At 40.6% G+C, this 17,414-nt stretch overlaps 2 protein-coding genes across 4 annotated transcripts in view; one reads left to right on the top strand and one right to left on the bottom strand.

The window, feature by feature from the left end:
* zcchc7 (zinc finger, CCHC domain containing 7) overlaps positions 1 to 2,195 on the bottom strand; it is a 45,443-nt gene extending 43,248 nt beyond the window's left edge. Inside the window, exon 1 of the mRNA XM_046413357.1 lies at positions 2,044 to 2,195. The gene's annotated coding sequence lies outside the window, so the exon portion shown is untranslated. The remainder of the gene's footprint in view (positions 1 to 2,043) is intronic.
* An 8,506-nt stretch (positions 2,196 to 10,701) lies between these two features.
* Positions 10,702 to 17,414, top strand: part of pax5 (paired box 5) — a 61,149-nt gene continuing 54,436 nt past the window's right edge. For 2 of the 3 annotated variants that reach the window (XM_046413344.1, XM_046413331.1), the window contains exon 1: positions 10,702 to 11,094. In XM_046413344.1, coding sequence (XP_046269300.1) covers positions 10,983 to 11,094 — 112 coding nt within the window. In that variant the 5' untranslated portion in view covers positions 10,702 to 10,982. Of the gene's footprint in view, positions 11,095 to 11,739; positions 12,211 to 17,414 lie in introns of those variants that run through there. The other variant, XM_046413339.1, reaches the window with a different exon arrangement.

The raw sequence follows: 17,414 nt of genomic DNA, 5'->3' as shown, positions 1-17,414 counted from the left end.
CACCAACACCAATTCAGGATATCCAACTGATGAATTATTACAAGGATTGTTAAAAGGTGCATTTATTTATTTTATTCTTAATTATTTATTCTATTCTCCCCTGTTAATTATCCTTTAAATACAAACACACTAATGTCACATATTATCTAGAGCACTGAAGTATAAGTGAAGACAGAGCAGAGTCAATTTCAGCAAGGACACAGACGCTGGTTCTGAAATCCATAAGGGCTTGTTAACAAAGCTGAGAGAGAGCATGAATCAACTACACTCACCCGCTGACTCTCAAAGCTTTGGTGCTCAGAAACAGATTGGAGTCAGATTTATCTACCTGTTAGGTGATAACATTAAGAGACACTTTAACAAGACATTAACTCGGACCCGCTTTGAATGATTCTTCTTACTAAACTCTGTAAAACATATACAGTGTTGCTAATTTTACCAGCCGGTCTCTCCATCACTCTCTCTCACACACACAGACACACACGCAGAACAGAGAAGGGGTACTGGCCCATTGCTCTGTCCAGTCCTGCGTGTCTGTGCCATCATGGCTAGAGATGATTGGCTCCCAGATCGTACAGACAGCTGAAACGCCACGCTACACGGTCACAAGACGGCCACCGGGGATTAAAGGGACAGAAAGAAGAGTCATCCCGGACGGTGAGGGCGAGCGACAATTCTTAAGTTTAGCAGTGCACAGAGACCTGAAGCCGACAAATGACTATGTTTTATAGAGGAGGACCGTAAAGGACTAAAAAACTCTGACACAGTCATGGTGCACCGGTACAGGTGTTTTCACTTAATCTGCCCAATTAAAGGCCTGCTCAATACTGCATTGTCATATAAGGTCTATACTGATAAACATTCCCCCGACTCTCCTGCTGCTTTAGTTTCAAGGTACTGGTATTGCATGTGTTGACTCACTGTCACATTTTCATAACTTACTGAGACACTTAAACAAGTCATTATTACATTAGAAACATTTGTTTTTTTCCTACTAACGATTCAGTCACATTGGCCTTCCGCTGAACAAACCTGACATGCACTCAGCACAAAAAAATGGATGCGATGACATGATTCTGATGTGGGTAAATGAACTGATCAGAGTGATCACGATCTGTAAACAAACTGTAAGAGATGTTGCAGTTTCTAGCCTGATAAATATGTTGCTCTAATGACTTCTAAATTTTCAAAGACTGAGCACCAATCTACTGGCCAGCTGAGCATATGGTCAAGGTTGTAGAAAAGTGAAAGCCCACTTTTGATTATACAGGAAGGGTTTTACGACTACATATCAGAGGAATGGACCTTTTTACTCCACTACATTTACGTCACACATACCAATAGTAACAAGTTTCTTCATAGATTAAGAAAACACATGACCACCTTAAGTATGTTGCACAGTTATAGATACCAAAAAAGCAAACATAGCAGCTAAAATGCCTCGGCCAGCTAAATATTGAAGTGCAGGTTGCATGATGTGTACAACGTGCCCCTAAGAACAAATCGCCCCTTGTGGGATTAATCTAGTCGTTTGTACTGTGTTGTGCTTATTAGAGTGACAAAATGCGGTCCCGAGCACATAGCCCTAAACTGATTAACTGTTACAATATGACGAGAAGCACCACAACAGAAACCTCAATAGGTGACGCCGGGTATGCACTCTTGACTGCAGTTAGCCTGGTGCTAGCAACGGCTAGCTTTATGCTAACGAGCTAGCAGCTAGACTGGGACGCAAATGAGCTGTGCAGAAAGTGACTGTAGGCGATTTAAGTGGACCCAAAACACAGAAACATTCGGAAAAACTGTCGCTGAGCAGTGACTGTTTCTAGTTGTTTTCCACATGTCGACAGTTCCCGGTTAGCAAGAGCCCCTCCTGTGTATCCACGTGCTTATGTCCAACAGAGCAGCCGGTCGGATGTAAACAATGAAACACTTCAGCCACAAACACGCGTGAAAGGCAATAATCACATGGGAATAAAGTCACTCTGGACAGACCAATCACTTTGTGTGTTTAAAACTTAATGTCAGTAAGCGTGAGCTCACCTTTATCCAACAAACCGGGAGGTTACAGGAATTGGAGTCGCTCTCCTACTTTCAGTCAGACGGGGAGAGACAAACAACTTCCGGGTTTGTCGGACAAAAAATGGGTTGGCTGACCGTAACGTTTCACTGCGTGCTGCTGAAGTCGTTATCAAGAGAATATTTGCGACGGAGCTGGACAAAATCAAAACCGATTAATGAAACCTCGAGAACTTATGTAAAGATTGGATATTTGTAATTTAGAGTTTAAATTGCTGGACGGAAGTGATTTTCATATGTTTAAGAAAAGCTTGTAAATCCGTTGGGGCTGTAGATTTTACTACTGAGGGCAAGTGCCCCCCTCTAAATCCACAGAACCAATCTCAAAACAGGTAATATGGACTAGACACCACCAACAGTTTATACATTTTTAATAATTTAAGATTTCCATCAGATTTTTCCTGGCCTGAAAATTGTTTTTAAGTTTGTTTATTTTTTTAAATCATTTTCAATTTTTTTTCATAATATGCACTGGTCTGTTGTGTTTGCACCAGTATTTGTAAGTGATGTGAAAATCTAATACAAATTTCAAAAATACCAAATACAAAAACCTTTAAGGGCCTTAAGAATTTTTAGGAAAGATAAGTTACACTTAAAGGGGCTCAATACCCAAACTTTGAGCTAACTTTAAAAAAATAAAATAAAATTTTATTCCTTCAGGAAATTTTTCTATTCATCTTTTGCACATCAAGTTTTGTTTTTTATTTCCCATATCAAGGTCGTAATGCAATAATAACCCTATATTTCCCATCAATATAAAAGGAGCCAATAATTTTATGTCTGTGTGTTGTACTGGTAAAAATAAAAGATTCCCAAACAGTTTCATTGTAAAGGAATTTTCCCCACCATGATGCTATAAAATAACCAAATCTGCAAAGTTCATAAATTCATTTGGGGCTCTTTAGATCAGAGGATGTGAATTTGAGGGGGTCATGGAAAGATTTTAGGGAAATAAAAAAATCAATCTTATGTAAAGCAAATTTATTACAATCAAAATTTTTGTCAATATTGCTTTATTCACATTTTATTTGTTTCTAAACTAATTTCTTACAAATTCATAATATGAAGCCTTTGGTTTAGGTCTGAAATGCTGTGTCCTGGTGGGCACAGGCTTCAGGATGATAACCATGTGGTCATAGCATCCCTGGTTCAAGTTCAGCTGAGGTTCTTTGTTGTGTGTCAACCCCCTGCTCTCTGTCTGTCCACATTTCCTGTTAACTTTCTATACTCCCACGATCTAATGAAACGCCAAAATAAGACTTGCGAAAAAAATAAAGGAACTGAATAACAGTCCTCGTTGAACTCTACTGTTATGCAAAATGTTATCAGTTTATAGTTGCACTCATTCTATGTGGTGTGAGAATACCCTGTGAGACTACGTGATTGTGAAACGTTTACTCTGATTATAAAATGTCATTATTAAAGTGGAATTGCAAACTGGGGTACTTCACAGCATCATATCTCTTTCTGCAGACAAAAGATCCAATAGGCCCTTACACTGTTTTCTACCACAGAGACTATTGTAAGTCTGATGGATGTTGGGCATTTTCACTTTCTTCAGTAAGGCACAGATATTAGCTATGAAATGTCAGAATATGTGCATGTGCACTCCGGGTGTGTGCATGCATGTCTGAGTGACTAGTATGGACCTTCAGGCCTGTGCTATTATTACATGTTGATGGGAATGTAAATCTGTATGTAAATGTAATTCAACAGACTGGCTATCGCCATCAGTCATATTTATAACATGCAACATACAGAAAAATTATGCCAACCTGGCTCTCGTGCAGACTGTGTAACATTACTATCCATTTTTACCCCCCTTCCATATCATGAGAATAATTCCAAACTACATATCCAACTAAGGGCGTCACCATCATAATGATAGTGAATAAATGGTGTCATGATAGGGAATCAGAAGCTGAATGCCATCTGATTCCAAAGGTTTCTCCATGCGTGTCAACACAGGAAAGGCCATCACAGACTTAGATTGTTTCCTTCCAAAGGTTAGGCTGCACCTCATGTCTCAACACTATCACTTTTAGCCCATGTATGCATCTCTCTCTCTCTCTCTCTCTCTCTCACACACACACACACACACACACACACACACACACACACACACACACACACACATACACACACTTAATATCATGCATCTGTTTTGTTTTTGGGAAGTGCATATGGGGACCCTCTGCCTCCTCTGCTCCCCATATCTCTCTAAATTGGATGCAGGTTCGGGATGCCTCACTGCCTCAGTGAAATTGTGATGTGGCCGCCTGATTTTGGGCTCCATGCATTTGAAGGTATTTACTATTATTATTTTTAAAAAGGTAGAGGAGACAGGATGAATGGAGGCATCTGGTTCAGCGGTTCATCTCAGAGAGTCTAGACCACTGGCGTGTTGAAGATGGATGGAGAGTCTTGGACAGGGATTTAAAGTCCCTCGATTTCCAATCACAGATTCCAGAGGGATGGTTCTGCCTGATGAATGATCTTTATTGAGGAGAAGAAGTTAAAAGAAGCATGTCATTGCTCTCATTTGATGGTGGTTGTATGTGCCATGATGGGTCCTACTTTCATTTGGCACCTGATGCTGCAGCCAGCGCCTTCGATGGAGTGGTTTAACAAAACAGGATTCTCGTCAGTCTCTGGTGTATTGGCAATATTCTGCAACTGATGGTCATTTGTGTACAAAAGCACTAAAAATGCCCCAACTGCGTCTTCAACATTGCTATTGGTTGGATTGTCTTTTTCATGCATTCACGGACAGACTTTACAGAAAATTAGTTTTCCTTGGTAAATGTTGACCTGAAGTGCACTTTGAGATAAAACAAAATGTGTTGTCCTTGGTGCAGCAATTGGTCTTGTTGCTAATATGTGCAGCTTAAAGAAGTTTACAATTAATCTGTTTGTGGAGCAGCAGAAAATCCATCTCTACTGTCTTGATATTCAATTAATTGTTTAAGATAAAAAAATAACAAAAATCAACCAGTTTAATCCTCTCAAAGGTGGATATTTTCTCGTTTTCTTTGTGTTCTATAATAATAAACTAAATGTTTTGATCTGTTGGTCAAGCAAAAGATTTTCAAGATGCCACCATGGACTCTGAGAAAGTTTTTAATTTGTTTTTCTTTGCTATTAGCTGACACTCTGTGGATCGAACAATTGATTAATCGAGAAATTAGTCAGTGGATAATAGTTGGTTGCAGATCTAGAAATAATTTGACATGTCCAGCACCTGCTTGAATGTAGTTTTCAACCGTGGCTGGTTGCATCAGCTTGTTTCAGTTCTGTAGAGAGACTTCTGTTGAAAACAAACCTGCTTCCTTTTCTGCTGTTGGTGCAGGCTTCCTTGTTACTGTATGTATGTAAATACAACCAGCCAGTCTGTATCAAAGCAGCCAGGCAGGAGGAATTCCCTCTAAAAGAAAAAAAAAAAAAGTCTCGCCCTGGATCAACGCTCCTGAACAAAAATGGCTCCCATGCATCACCCATATGGGGCCCTCTTTGCTGGAGTCATTCGCAAACACCAGATGTACAGCATTTAGTGAAGCTGAAGTCCCATCCTTAGTGTTTTTCTTTCATTGCATCACACAGACCTGGTTGTATCACTCCACTGAATGTTTGATCTTTTCAATCATATTAACATAGGTGTTATATTTTCATTAAATAACAGATATTACAGCATCAAATAGCTTTGTGGGATAAGAGACTGATGGTGTATTAGAGATATTCAGCAGATCCTGGAGTTAATATGCCAAGTAGAGCATGTAGTAATCAGCGGTAAGGCTCATATGCAGGAGGAAACAAATGATAACACACAGCCAGAGGGGGAAAGCGTGAAATTCCGGGCCACGTAATGGAATATTTCTTTGATTTTTCAGTCATATTGAAATTTTAGTGGGCCCTCAGACATGCCATAAGTAACAGTGCTTGGTCATTAGAATAGACCCCACCGTTTATGCTGCTCACTTTGATACAGACATCGTGCAGTGTTGGAAAAGCAATAGTAGTCACATTCTTTTTTCTTTTTTTTTGTCTCTATTAGATGGTGTACAGTACAGAGCAGGCAGGAAATTATGTTACAGTGTTGTCTTATACCTCTGCTTTCTGGGAGTTAAATTAAGTTTTTTGGGGTTTTTTTGTCTTGTACAATCCTGGATCGTTCATACCTCTAACAATGGGGTGTGACATATGGATGTTCACTTGTCCTACATATAATCCTGTAACCCGCCAATATTCCAGTGATTATCTTTCCAAATCAACAAAGAAATGAAGTAGAATCTCCAGTCATTCTGTCCTGCAACTTCATTATCCGATAAATCAGAGTACCTCACCACGAAGTACCTTTTCACGTTTTTTCACCTGGTGTGTTAACATTTTGTGAAGCCGGATCTGTTGTGTCACAGCAGGAAAATAAAGAACTTCACTGGTGCAGAAATCATACAGAAATCCAGAATTTCCAACAAATATTCCTGCTCATTGATTTGTGACACAGTGGCTTTACGGCTGAAACCTTTACATTGTCTGAAGCTGAATATCATCACATGCTTTGGCAGGAAATAAAATCTCTCTTGGCTTGAACTGCTTTCAGTTTGTGCCCTCATTAGGCCACGTTCAGCTGTGATGAGGGGCCACAACCAGACACTGTCTCTTTTTAAAGGGCCAACTGGCAAAAAGTTGGGAAGCCATCAGGATGCTCATGTGTTGGTGTACCTTTGCAGTGGCCAGTAGGTATTAGACTGGTGCTGAAACTCCTTGTTTTCTGCCACTGCTGGGACTGTCTGACAATCACTCTCTTTAATATTAAACAAATTACCAATACAGGTGACCCCCAACCTCCCACACACACACGCACACACATTCAAGGAACACTTTGTGATCAGCAGTCTGTCAGTGCATACAGCAGCCCAGGGGCAAGAGAACAAGCCTGTCAACACCTTTTCAGACTGGACCAAGTGACTTGTGTCCATGGGGATTAAATTTGTGAACAGCAGCTCTATACACTCTCTCTCACACACGCACACACTCACAAAGTCCCACATACACACTCTATCGCCACACGATGCCACAGCACCTCTTTCTCAGCTGCGAGTATAAAACCACATTGACAGGAGCCTTGTCCGCTCTTGTCGAATCGTCACGCTGAAATGTTTACCTTTACATACAAATGGCCCAGTGTCATGTTGTGTCACATAAAGTTTCATGGACAAATAATGTGCCCCATTTCTCAATCCGCCCTGCAGCCCTTAAGCCCCCTTCTAGCGTTTATAGCCACAGCAACACCCAGGCACCATGGCTGCAAAAAGGGAACCTTGTGTCACCGCAGTGAAGTGCTACTCTGAATGAAATCCCGGGGATATAGAGGTAAGCTCAGGCAGCACTACAGGGCAATGTTTTGGGGAAAGCAATGTCAAATACAGGAGCACCAGGGGCAAGTTGTCATCACATTGTTTCAGGAAAGATTTCTCTGTCTTAGAAATGTAAGACACAGTTGGATCAAAAGTGGTATTACGACAGACCCAACAGAGCACTATTTAAACCATGCATGGCTCGCCTCAAGTATAAGAGTCAGGAGCATTAAAAACTTTGAGCTGGACACTTTAGGGAAAGTTATGAAGCAAAGATGTATTCATATGTTTAATAACAAAGCTTACGCTGGGCTTCACAATAAAATCATTTATAGTATAGAATATGAAGCAGACAGGATAATAATAAATACCCTGAAACAGAACAAAAGAGCAAAATATCATAATGAAAAAGTGCGGGAATATCAAGGATTCATGAGGGTTTTTGTTTTTATTCCAGCTGAACTGAAAAATCTAAAAGTAAGAGGTAAACAATATAAATGTTTAGGACCAAAGCAAATGCACGGGTCTCTTGTCATTTCAAGCCAACCTCTGGAAACATGTGGAGGAGCAACAGAGCAACTTTAAATGATATCAAATACATCCAACAAATTCAAATAAAGTGCTCCAAAATCAAAGTCCTTCCAAACATGTAAATATGGTTGGCTCTGAGGTAAAATCTTATAATTAATAATTGAATAAAAAAAAGACTAATGGACTATATCAGTTGTTTATGTGTGTTTAGAAGCAGAAAGTAACTCAAGACGTTTTACTTTAGCACTGTACATAAGTACAATTTTGAGGTACTTTTGCTTTACTTACTTATTTAAACTTTCTGCTTCACTCAAATTCAAAGGCAACTACTGAACTTTTACTCCACTAAATTCATCTGGCAACTAAAAAGTGGGAAAGTGGGTTTACATACAAAACATGTGATGAGCTTGTGAGAAAGGATACATGATATGTTACAGAACAAACTCAGTAGCAAAAGATAGTTGAAATTTGGTCCACACTGAAGCAGCTAAGTGCTGTTTACATGTTAACGCACCAGTTCAACAATAGAATGTCGATACTTAAATAAAACATACAATGATTAAATAACACAAAACACAATTGAAGCAGTTCATTCTGCAGGAGTGCCTTTATTTTGGAAAATTTAAGTGCATTTTGCTGATGATAGGCTTACTAAAATGAAAATCTGAAAGCAGATTTTTACTTGTAAAGAAATACTTTTTACCTGCTGGCGTTTCTACCAGTTGCTACAGTAAATGACTGTTGAAGAGCTCCAAAAAAGAAACAGACAGGTCCAACAAATGTAGTCCTTCATTAACATATTGACACATCATTGTCTTTCTCCTGCATGCACTGATTTAAACCCCTCAGAGCTCAAGCCTTTTAACTGTCTTTCTCTGGAGTTTACACTAAATTTAAACGGTCTGCTGAGAGCCAGAAGTCCCAGAGAGACACTGAGCATCTCCCCCCTGTGTTTACGTGTTTACTTATTGTTCTAATCGTCCCTTTAGTTCTTCTGTCTCGCGCCTTAATGCGATTCTTTCCGGTTCCGCTCGGTCAGAGCGAGGGTCACCGATCCAACTACTCCCCCCTCATATTAATTACATTAATTAAGACGAGGATGAAAAACAAACAAGTGATGATTAATATCTAAAGTATGGCGAATTCCTTGAGAAGATCCTGCAGGCAAAGCAAATGCAACCACAGTGAGACAAATTAAAGAATATTTGAAAAACTGGGCATGAAATAATAAAAAGGAAGAGAGTATTTATAGTTTAAATTGGCAATTGATTAATAAACTGACATTGTGTTGTTGTTTTATAATAATAGTAAAAACAATAATGCATTTGAGGGAAATAATAATTTTATTAAAAGCATTACAGCTGTGTTATATTTCAAAAAATATGATCAAAACTAATTATCAGGTGAAGCTCATTTCTCACAGGCCTTATTAATTATACTGGCCTAAAACTGTGCCAGTTTTATACATTAGACATTTCATTCTTAGTGTCTTCTCACTCCTCCTGTCTCTCATAGCACAGATTGTAAAAACAGACTAACCAAAATTAGAACGAAAGAGAGGGGAAAAAAAAAGAATATCATAACTGAGTTTATTCAAATAGCTCAGTAGCAGATAATTGTACAGTCTTTTCTGAGAGCTAACACGTTCAGGAAATGCACTGAGTAATTCGCTGCCATGGCCATGCATACAGATTGAACTTTTGGGCCTATGAAAGATAAAGATGAGGGAACTCTTGCAGATTTCTTTTCCCCCCCTCCTGCAGAGCCAGAGGCTGTAACTCTGTGGTCTACAGAGAGCTCTATTATTATGAAAACAACAATAAGTAAGAAATATATTTAACTATGACTGTATTTTGTATTTATAAAGTAGGTTTTAAACGACTCATTTTCTCCACGTTTCTGTTTGTGCATTACCGTCACTTCACACTCAGGTTAATCTGTATGACTTAAACGCTCTTTTAAACATCATCACCTGCTCTAAGCATAAGCTATTGTCTTCCCCTGGTAATACTCTATAATTATTTTATCGGTGTGTGTTTCTGCGCATGAAGGTCAGAGCCGGACCTCCCTTTCTTGTTTGCCGCCATCGCATACAAACATCAGTATTTATGTTTTGATGTTGTGGGCGCGAGCCGGAGGTCAGGGTCGTAGTGCTGCAGCGCGAGGCGACAAGCAGAGCAAAAAAGGGTCGCTGTCTCGCGCTTTGTTTCGCACTCAATTGTCTCGGGGCTGCGCGTGAACCCTGAGACCTGCAGCTGTCTGGAGGACAGAAACGGAGGGCACGGAGGGAGAAGTTTGCTACCGAGAAACAAGACACAGCGACTGTTAACAATCCTCTTTCAAATCTCAATTTCTCTTTCACTGGTTTTGGTCAGGCCCTTTTGGAATTAGTGGTGAAATCTTTCATTGCTTTTCCCTCTCTCGGTGACAGAGAGATGGCAGGCTGAGGTGGAGGAAAGTGGTCTTCATCTCAACACTTTTTCAATGTATTACATTTCATTTGTCCTGTCCTTGTTTTTCTTGTATTTTCAGCTGATGTGTCAACAGTTTTGTGACGCTGAATCTGTGGTATCACAACAGGAAAACGAAGATATTTTTGGCACGCTGCTGGGCAAAGAGATCCCTCACTTCCGGCTCAAGCTCTCGCCCATCCTTTAGTTGAAATGTGGGCTTAACGTCCTCATACATAACTATTATGATTCAGCCGCTACTGAACTCTGTGGTGGCCTACACCTGATGATGTTACTCGTCACATTTCCTGTAATTGGAAAAAGGCTTTTTAAATGTATTCCATTTAATGTGGGCTATTTTACGTGTGTAGCAAGTGTTAGTTTGGCAAAAAGAAAGATCATGTGGTAAATGAACGTGAAGATGGGAAAGAATGACCCTTTTTTTTAATTCTTCAAAGGTCTTACCTGTCTTATTTTTTGGCTCTGTGTGGGTTACACAATGCAGGTGGGTTATAACTACGTGGAGTAAAACCCGCTCAGTTGCAGTTTGTAAAACACTGTCTTCAGGATGTTTGCTGTAATACAAACGGAACAGCCGAAGAGAGCACACATGTTCAGGAAATCTCGAATGTCATTGTTCCGCCAGAGAATAAAGTTCTCGATGAGAACTAAACAAAGCGGTGAGTATCACTATGAGTGGGAATTTTCAGTTGGCAAATTAATATTTAAATTAAACGTTATGCGTTCACAGGTGTGCGTCTGCGAATAATCAGAGCCGAGGACCGGAACTATCCGTTTCGTGACGAACATTTTGCACACAGGAGAAGACTTCACTCTCCAACAACAGAGCGGTGAAGCTCAAGTTGTCGCTCCGTATTGCGCCTGCTCCACAGTGTTTTAGTCCGTGCGTAATGCGTAAAGAGCGCCGTGCGTAACAGGTGTATGGCGGCAGAGGAGGATGAAAGTTTGGGAAAACTCTTGTAAGCGCCCTGTTGGCAGTTACTTAAAGGACACTGGACATAAATTTACTGACAAACCAACTTTATCTTGTTTGTAAGCGAAACAAAACAGAAGGAAACCTGCACTGACATTACGCACAGAATTTAATGTTACCTGGCTGCAAAGCCATGTGAAAGCTATCTTATACCCAGAGGAAAGAATCAAAGATGAAAGCGACTGAGAGAGGGAGAGTACGAGAAAGACTGAGAAAAGGGAAGACTGGGGCGGGGGCGGGAAAGTTTAGTAAAGTGGAACTTGCTAACAGATGCGAGTGAGAGGGGCGCGGCCCAGCAGGGAAGGGTGGGGGTCTTGTGATGCGTGTGTGCGTGCGTGCATGGTCGTCAATGCGCGTGCACGCGTATTGCATTTGTGTGTGCATGCTCGCGCAGGAAAAGGACAGGGCATGAGCGCACATTGAGAGAGCGGCTCTTTTACTCGGCGTGATCATTTCACGCTTCCCCCCGAAGCCTTTTTTCCACCTAAAGCGTTTAGTTGCAGCTGACTGAGCACTTGCACGGAGTGCAATAGGGAGCGGAAGGGTCGAATTATTTCAACCTACAAACTCGCCCCAAAAGTACTGTAGGACGAAAGAAAAGAGAGAGAGAGAGAGGGAGAGGGAGAGAGAGAAGGGAGAAAACAGTGCCAGGGAGTGAGGGAGGAGAGAAAGGGGAAGAGAGGGAGACACTGGAAAAAGTTTTGTTGTTTTCCTTTTTTCTCCCTTCATCGCCTCCCCCTGTTCTTACCGGGTAACATGGACCAGGGGCCCAAAAGTCCTGCGCTGCGACTGGGGAGAGCAGGTAGGGTCTCACTGGCTCAAGTTTAATTTCACTTTTAGAAATACGTGAACTTGACTTTTCATCATCTGAAACACGTTTTCGTGTTGCCTTTTATTTATTGAATTAATTTATTTCTTATTTTGCTATGCCAAAGTTTTGGACGTTATTTGAGAGAAATGTATGTTATTATAAATGTTGTTTTTTTTTACTTTTGTATGGTGTCCTGAGTTAACAGAAGTATTACAAAGTTTCCTGAGGTAGTCCTGTAGAAAAAGGACAAGCTGGAACATCAACTTGTCAAAATGTTTCATCTTAAGTTTGTGACTTTTGTGATGAAAGTTTTGAAGCCTGAATAGTGCTCTGTTATTCATTTCCAACTTTTTAATGTTTAGGATTTGTTTGTAGGTTTTTATTAGTTTAAAATCTGATCTTGGTAACAGTAATGGCTTTGTTTAATATTTTTTCTTTACATATTTTTTTGTCACCGTACGCTCATAAAGAAATCAGAGAGACTGAAGTTGGTGGTTTGAGTTTGGTATCAGATTCTGCATCATGTCAGCTCCACGTGTTGGTCGGTGGACCATCACCTGGGTGGGTGAGGTGGGTGTCTTTCGAAAAAAAACAACACTGTGGATTTGTGTAAGATTTTGGTGTTGTGTTTGTGTTGTCACAGGCATTTACGAATTTGTTCACGCAATTCTCAAACGTACTTTAATCACCTTTTTCCGTTTTGCGTAATGAGGACTGTGACCATGTGAAGTGACAAGCAGTGACGGTTTCTTGTTTGTGTGTTGACGAACAAACGTTTCAGGTCCGTTCAGTCTAAAACATCTCTGGAAAGGAGTCTGGGCTTGACTCCTTCCAGCGTGTCTCCATCAGTTATTCAACAGGTTAATCATCTATACGACTATTCATAAAACAGCGGGGTTTGGTACGGCAACGGATCAGGCCATCGACCTTGTTATGGCACCCAATGGATATCACATCATTTCATATTGCTGCCCGCTGTGTCAGCATTGATAAAACGTCGTTTGTCATTAAGAGCCGGTGGGCAGGTGATCCGCTCTGAGAGGGCAGTGCGCTTCGTGTCTGCTGACGGTAACGCATGCACGGTAGATGTTTAAGAAAGTCACGAAACAACGTTTTAGTTGGGTTGCAGACCGCATTTGTTGTTGTTCTTTCAGATTGATTTTCACAAGATTCTAAGACAGAAGTGTGTTCCAATTTCGATACGTTGTCTCATAATAGAAATGCATTTGCTTGAGTATGGAAATTTGTCATCAGTGAATGTCTATGGTGTGTAAGACAAATAAAGCCCCCTTTGCAGTCTTTTGTGTGGTGGGCCTTACGCCAGATAAACAGTAAAAGCAATGGGATTTGTAGCTATTGGATAATAACCTTTTACCCACTGAGGAAATCAGAGTTAAAAGGGGGCCTCCCTGTTGGCGTGTAAAGTCTTTAGGGCCCAGGACCTATACCTACAGCCTCTCCATTTCCTCTCACTTTAAGATACGTGCTTGGGGTACAAAGGAGATGCTGTGAAAATGAACATGGATCTAATGAGAACCCCTCTGTTCCCGCTCTGTTGGTCGGCCTTGCGTAAAAGTGCGTAGGTCTCTTCTTTCCAGTAAGCGGAGCCGCCATTTCAGTGTGTGTCTGACTACAACTAAGGCAGTGGGTCTGACTTTAAATTATTATTTTACTAATCAGACTAATCACTTATCTGTTTCGAGCTCATCTTGAGTATCTAATATATGACTTCCACAAATGTGAAATCTTTCCCCTCTTTATTATAACAATATAAACCTCAGATAGGCAAGACTGGATCCCACCTTTGGTCCACATATGCTGTGTCACCTTCAAGCGACCCCCTTTTGTGCGTGAGCTTCTGCAGTTGAACGGACTGAACGGCACGAACCTCCGGCATCGGGCTTCATACGTGATATAGTTTTATTTTATTGTTTTTGATAAAAAATAGTTTATTCTCAACTTAAAAGCCTTTGACAAAACATTGACTAAACAGACATTACAGTCTGTGAGAAGTACAGGTCGAATAAGCTTTCTGATGTTGAGGAAACCAAGAACCAGAGAGAGAGAGAGAGAGAGATGGAGGAGAGTAGGGTCAAAGAGGGGAGGGAGGGGAGAAAGAGAGAGAGAAATGACCTCACATAGCCTACTTTCGTTTTGACCTCAGGTGCCCCATCATACCACAGAACACAGTCTAACACTGTGGCCAGCAGGGCCTCGTACTCCATCCGACAGACAGATGACAGGCTGGTCTTTACTTGCGTTATAATCGATCCCAGTGACTGCAGACAGGACCATTTGATCAGGCCTGAGAGTGGGAGAAGCCGTGAGTGAGGTTTGCCTGCTCGGTTCACACTCGAGTTCCACCTCGGGAAGTCCAAGACGGTTCACTCTCCAGTCCATATATTTTATTTATTAGTTATGACTTTTATATTTTATAAGCAAATGAAAACTTAAGAAGAGATACGGGAGCTTTCTCATTATGTTTACAGTCAGCGGGCGTGTAATAAACGAGCTGGTGGAGTTAACATGCGCTATTAATTTTTCATTGCTTTTTCGTTTCGAGGCTCGGGCGCAAAAAGCACAACAGCCGAAGCTTTCATGGTGGATGGAGGGAAGGGAAGGGAAGGAGAGAAAGAGGGATCATTTAAACAACAGCGTTGCCTCCAAATGATTATCAGAACTCAGCCACATTCTTACTAATGTTTAAAAAAGTACACACCCTCTCCCCCCTCCACCCCCACCCCTCCTCCCTCCCTCCCACCCATCCTCCCATTTCCAAGGTAATGAAATATGGTAATGGGTTTGGACCCCCGGATTAAAGTCGTCCTACCCTGATGGAAGTTTTCTCCAAAATTTCAACCCTAAAGCAACAACAATTTGTATACATGATTGATTGTGTTTGGATTTTTTAATTGCTTATGTATTTAATTTGCAAATCGGAGAGACACGCGCGACGGCTGCAATTTACTTCTGTGGGGAGGAAAGCGCCTGTGTTTATATCTCAATAAATAAAAACAGGCTCGCTGCAGAGGGAAGACGAGAACAATGAAAACGAAAAAACAACAACAACAACAACAAAAACATATGTGCAAAATAGGATACGGTTATATTTTTGCCTTGGAGTCTTTGTATGGAGACCTCAAGAGCCAAACACTCCACTCTGTAGATGCAAAAAATATTTATTTATTTAAATAGAAAATGACAGAAAAACAAACAAAAAAAGATAATAGATCCGTTTATTGTAAAAAACATGTAAAATAGTAAATCAAAGAGTGTTTTCCCCCAGCAGTGTCTCTTATAGGCGTTGTCACTGTCTAAATTCGCCCGCTTGAGCTCTTTTCGTTCATATGTGGCCTAAATGACAGGCCGCACGTCTTTGTAGCACGACCCAAGCTTAAATATCTAAGATCCAGTTTCTTGATTATATTGTGGTCTATTTTTTTCTTTTTTTTCTTTTTTATTTGGATTTTAAAAAATAATAATTTTTTAAAATGTGATTTGCTGTCTGTCGGGTTTGTATGAGGCCCCTAATTCATGAATCCTCAGTAAAGAGATGTGAAATATGAATGAGGATTAGTGTGAATGTTACGGGTTCACTTTGCTGCCGGTGGATTAAAGAGCAGGGACGTGGAATCAATGGAATGAATTCATGAAAACATATTTAGTATTGAACTTAGAGCAGTTTATTTAACAGCCAAAATCACAGGGCCAGTCATCCAGTATTAGTGTGCCTCCATGTACGCCTGGATGCATTTTGGGTCAGTTTAGGGCCAGACTGGACCGCTTTGAAGACTCTTAAGGTCAAGTGTGTTAGTGGTAAAGTTCCTGTATGTCTTGCACTCGTGCGCGCATGATTGTGTGCACGAGCGTGTGCACGTACGAGCATATCTCCCAAGGTTGAACGCCCCCTCGTGGTTCATCTTGTAAACAGCTCCGCCAAAAGGAAGCCTCCGACATAGAGAAAACCCGAAGAAAACCCCCCAAGCTTCCACTTTATGACATGATTTTTACACAGAAAACCATGACTGAAAGTAGAAGAAAGGAAAAGAAATGTGTTTTGCTTCAGTGAGGGCAGCTGAGCGTGTGAGCGCACTCCAGGTTAGTCTGGGGGTACGGATGCGCACGCATTGACAGGATAAGTCAAAGCAAGAAATCTACAAATTAGAAAAAGGAAAAAAAAAAAATCTGAAATTAAATAAACTCAATAATATCATACGTTGACCTTTTCAGGATCCGATACATTGCCTTGAGGTACATCAAGTCTGCTAGTCCATAGAGAATAAACCTGAAAAGTAGGAAGAATAAGATTAAGATTGTTATTGTTATTGTGGCTGTTGTTCATTAGTGTGTCTCTGTTAGCAGTTTCCTAAATGGTGGAATCTTTAGGGATACTGTTATTTAGGTAAGAATCGCCTGATTATGTGTCTGCTGAATAGCTCTAAATGTAAAGGCAATGCGTGCAGTATAAACACCGTCTAGCTGAAATGATTTAATGTCTAGAAACAGGAAGAAGGGAAATAACACTTTTTAATTTGGCTTATGCTTTAGGCTATTTGTGTGGTTAATATTACAGGGGCGAGGCTTAGATATGCCCTCTCAAATCAGGTGGGACGAACATGTAATGAATCCCTCTCTCTTTCTGTTTGGAGTGTAAATGCGCAGCTCGCCAATTGCATTTCATTAAAAAAAATCCGTTTGGATCTGCAATCAGTTAGGTAATGAGTGGGAATGCATGTTTCATATGTTTATTTTTTTCCCTCAATTCTCCCCAAGCTGAAGATTTGTAACATTGTTCTGAAGGAGGGAAATTATGCTGGGACAATTGTTTTCCTAACACTTGACAGCTTCCGCTCCCGTGGGCCTGTAAAGATGGTCAAAGGTTTTTGAGAGGAATTTTAACTTTAAAGTGTTTTCCTTGAAATGCTGTGGGCCTGTAAAATCCACCTTTTGCAGTCACGTATTCTTTTTTTTTTACCTGTTTCCCCCCGACCTCTGAAAGATGGACAATTGCTGTTTGAGTTCCTGAGCATTCCCCCATTTATAAAGCCTTGCTGCAACTAAGCCTCATTTTAGTAATACTCAGTTAATTAGCCATTTAATATTGACATGAATAAATTGAGCGCAAATGGGTATAAAGGCATTAAGTTTTTTACTTCGTTAATTGAAATTAAACATATGATCATCTACTCCCCGAG

This window comes from Scatophagus argus, chromosome 2, assembly GCF_020382885.2.
Source record: "Scatophagus argus isolate fScaArg1 chromosome 2, fScaArg1.pri, whole genome shotgun sequence".
NCBI lineage: Eukaryota > Metazoa > Chordata > Actinopteri > Scatophagidae > Scatophagus > Scatophagus argus.
This window is presented reverse-complemented; position numbering and strand designations above follow the sequence as displayed.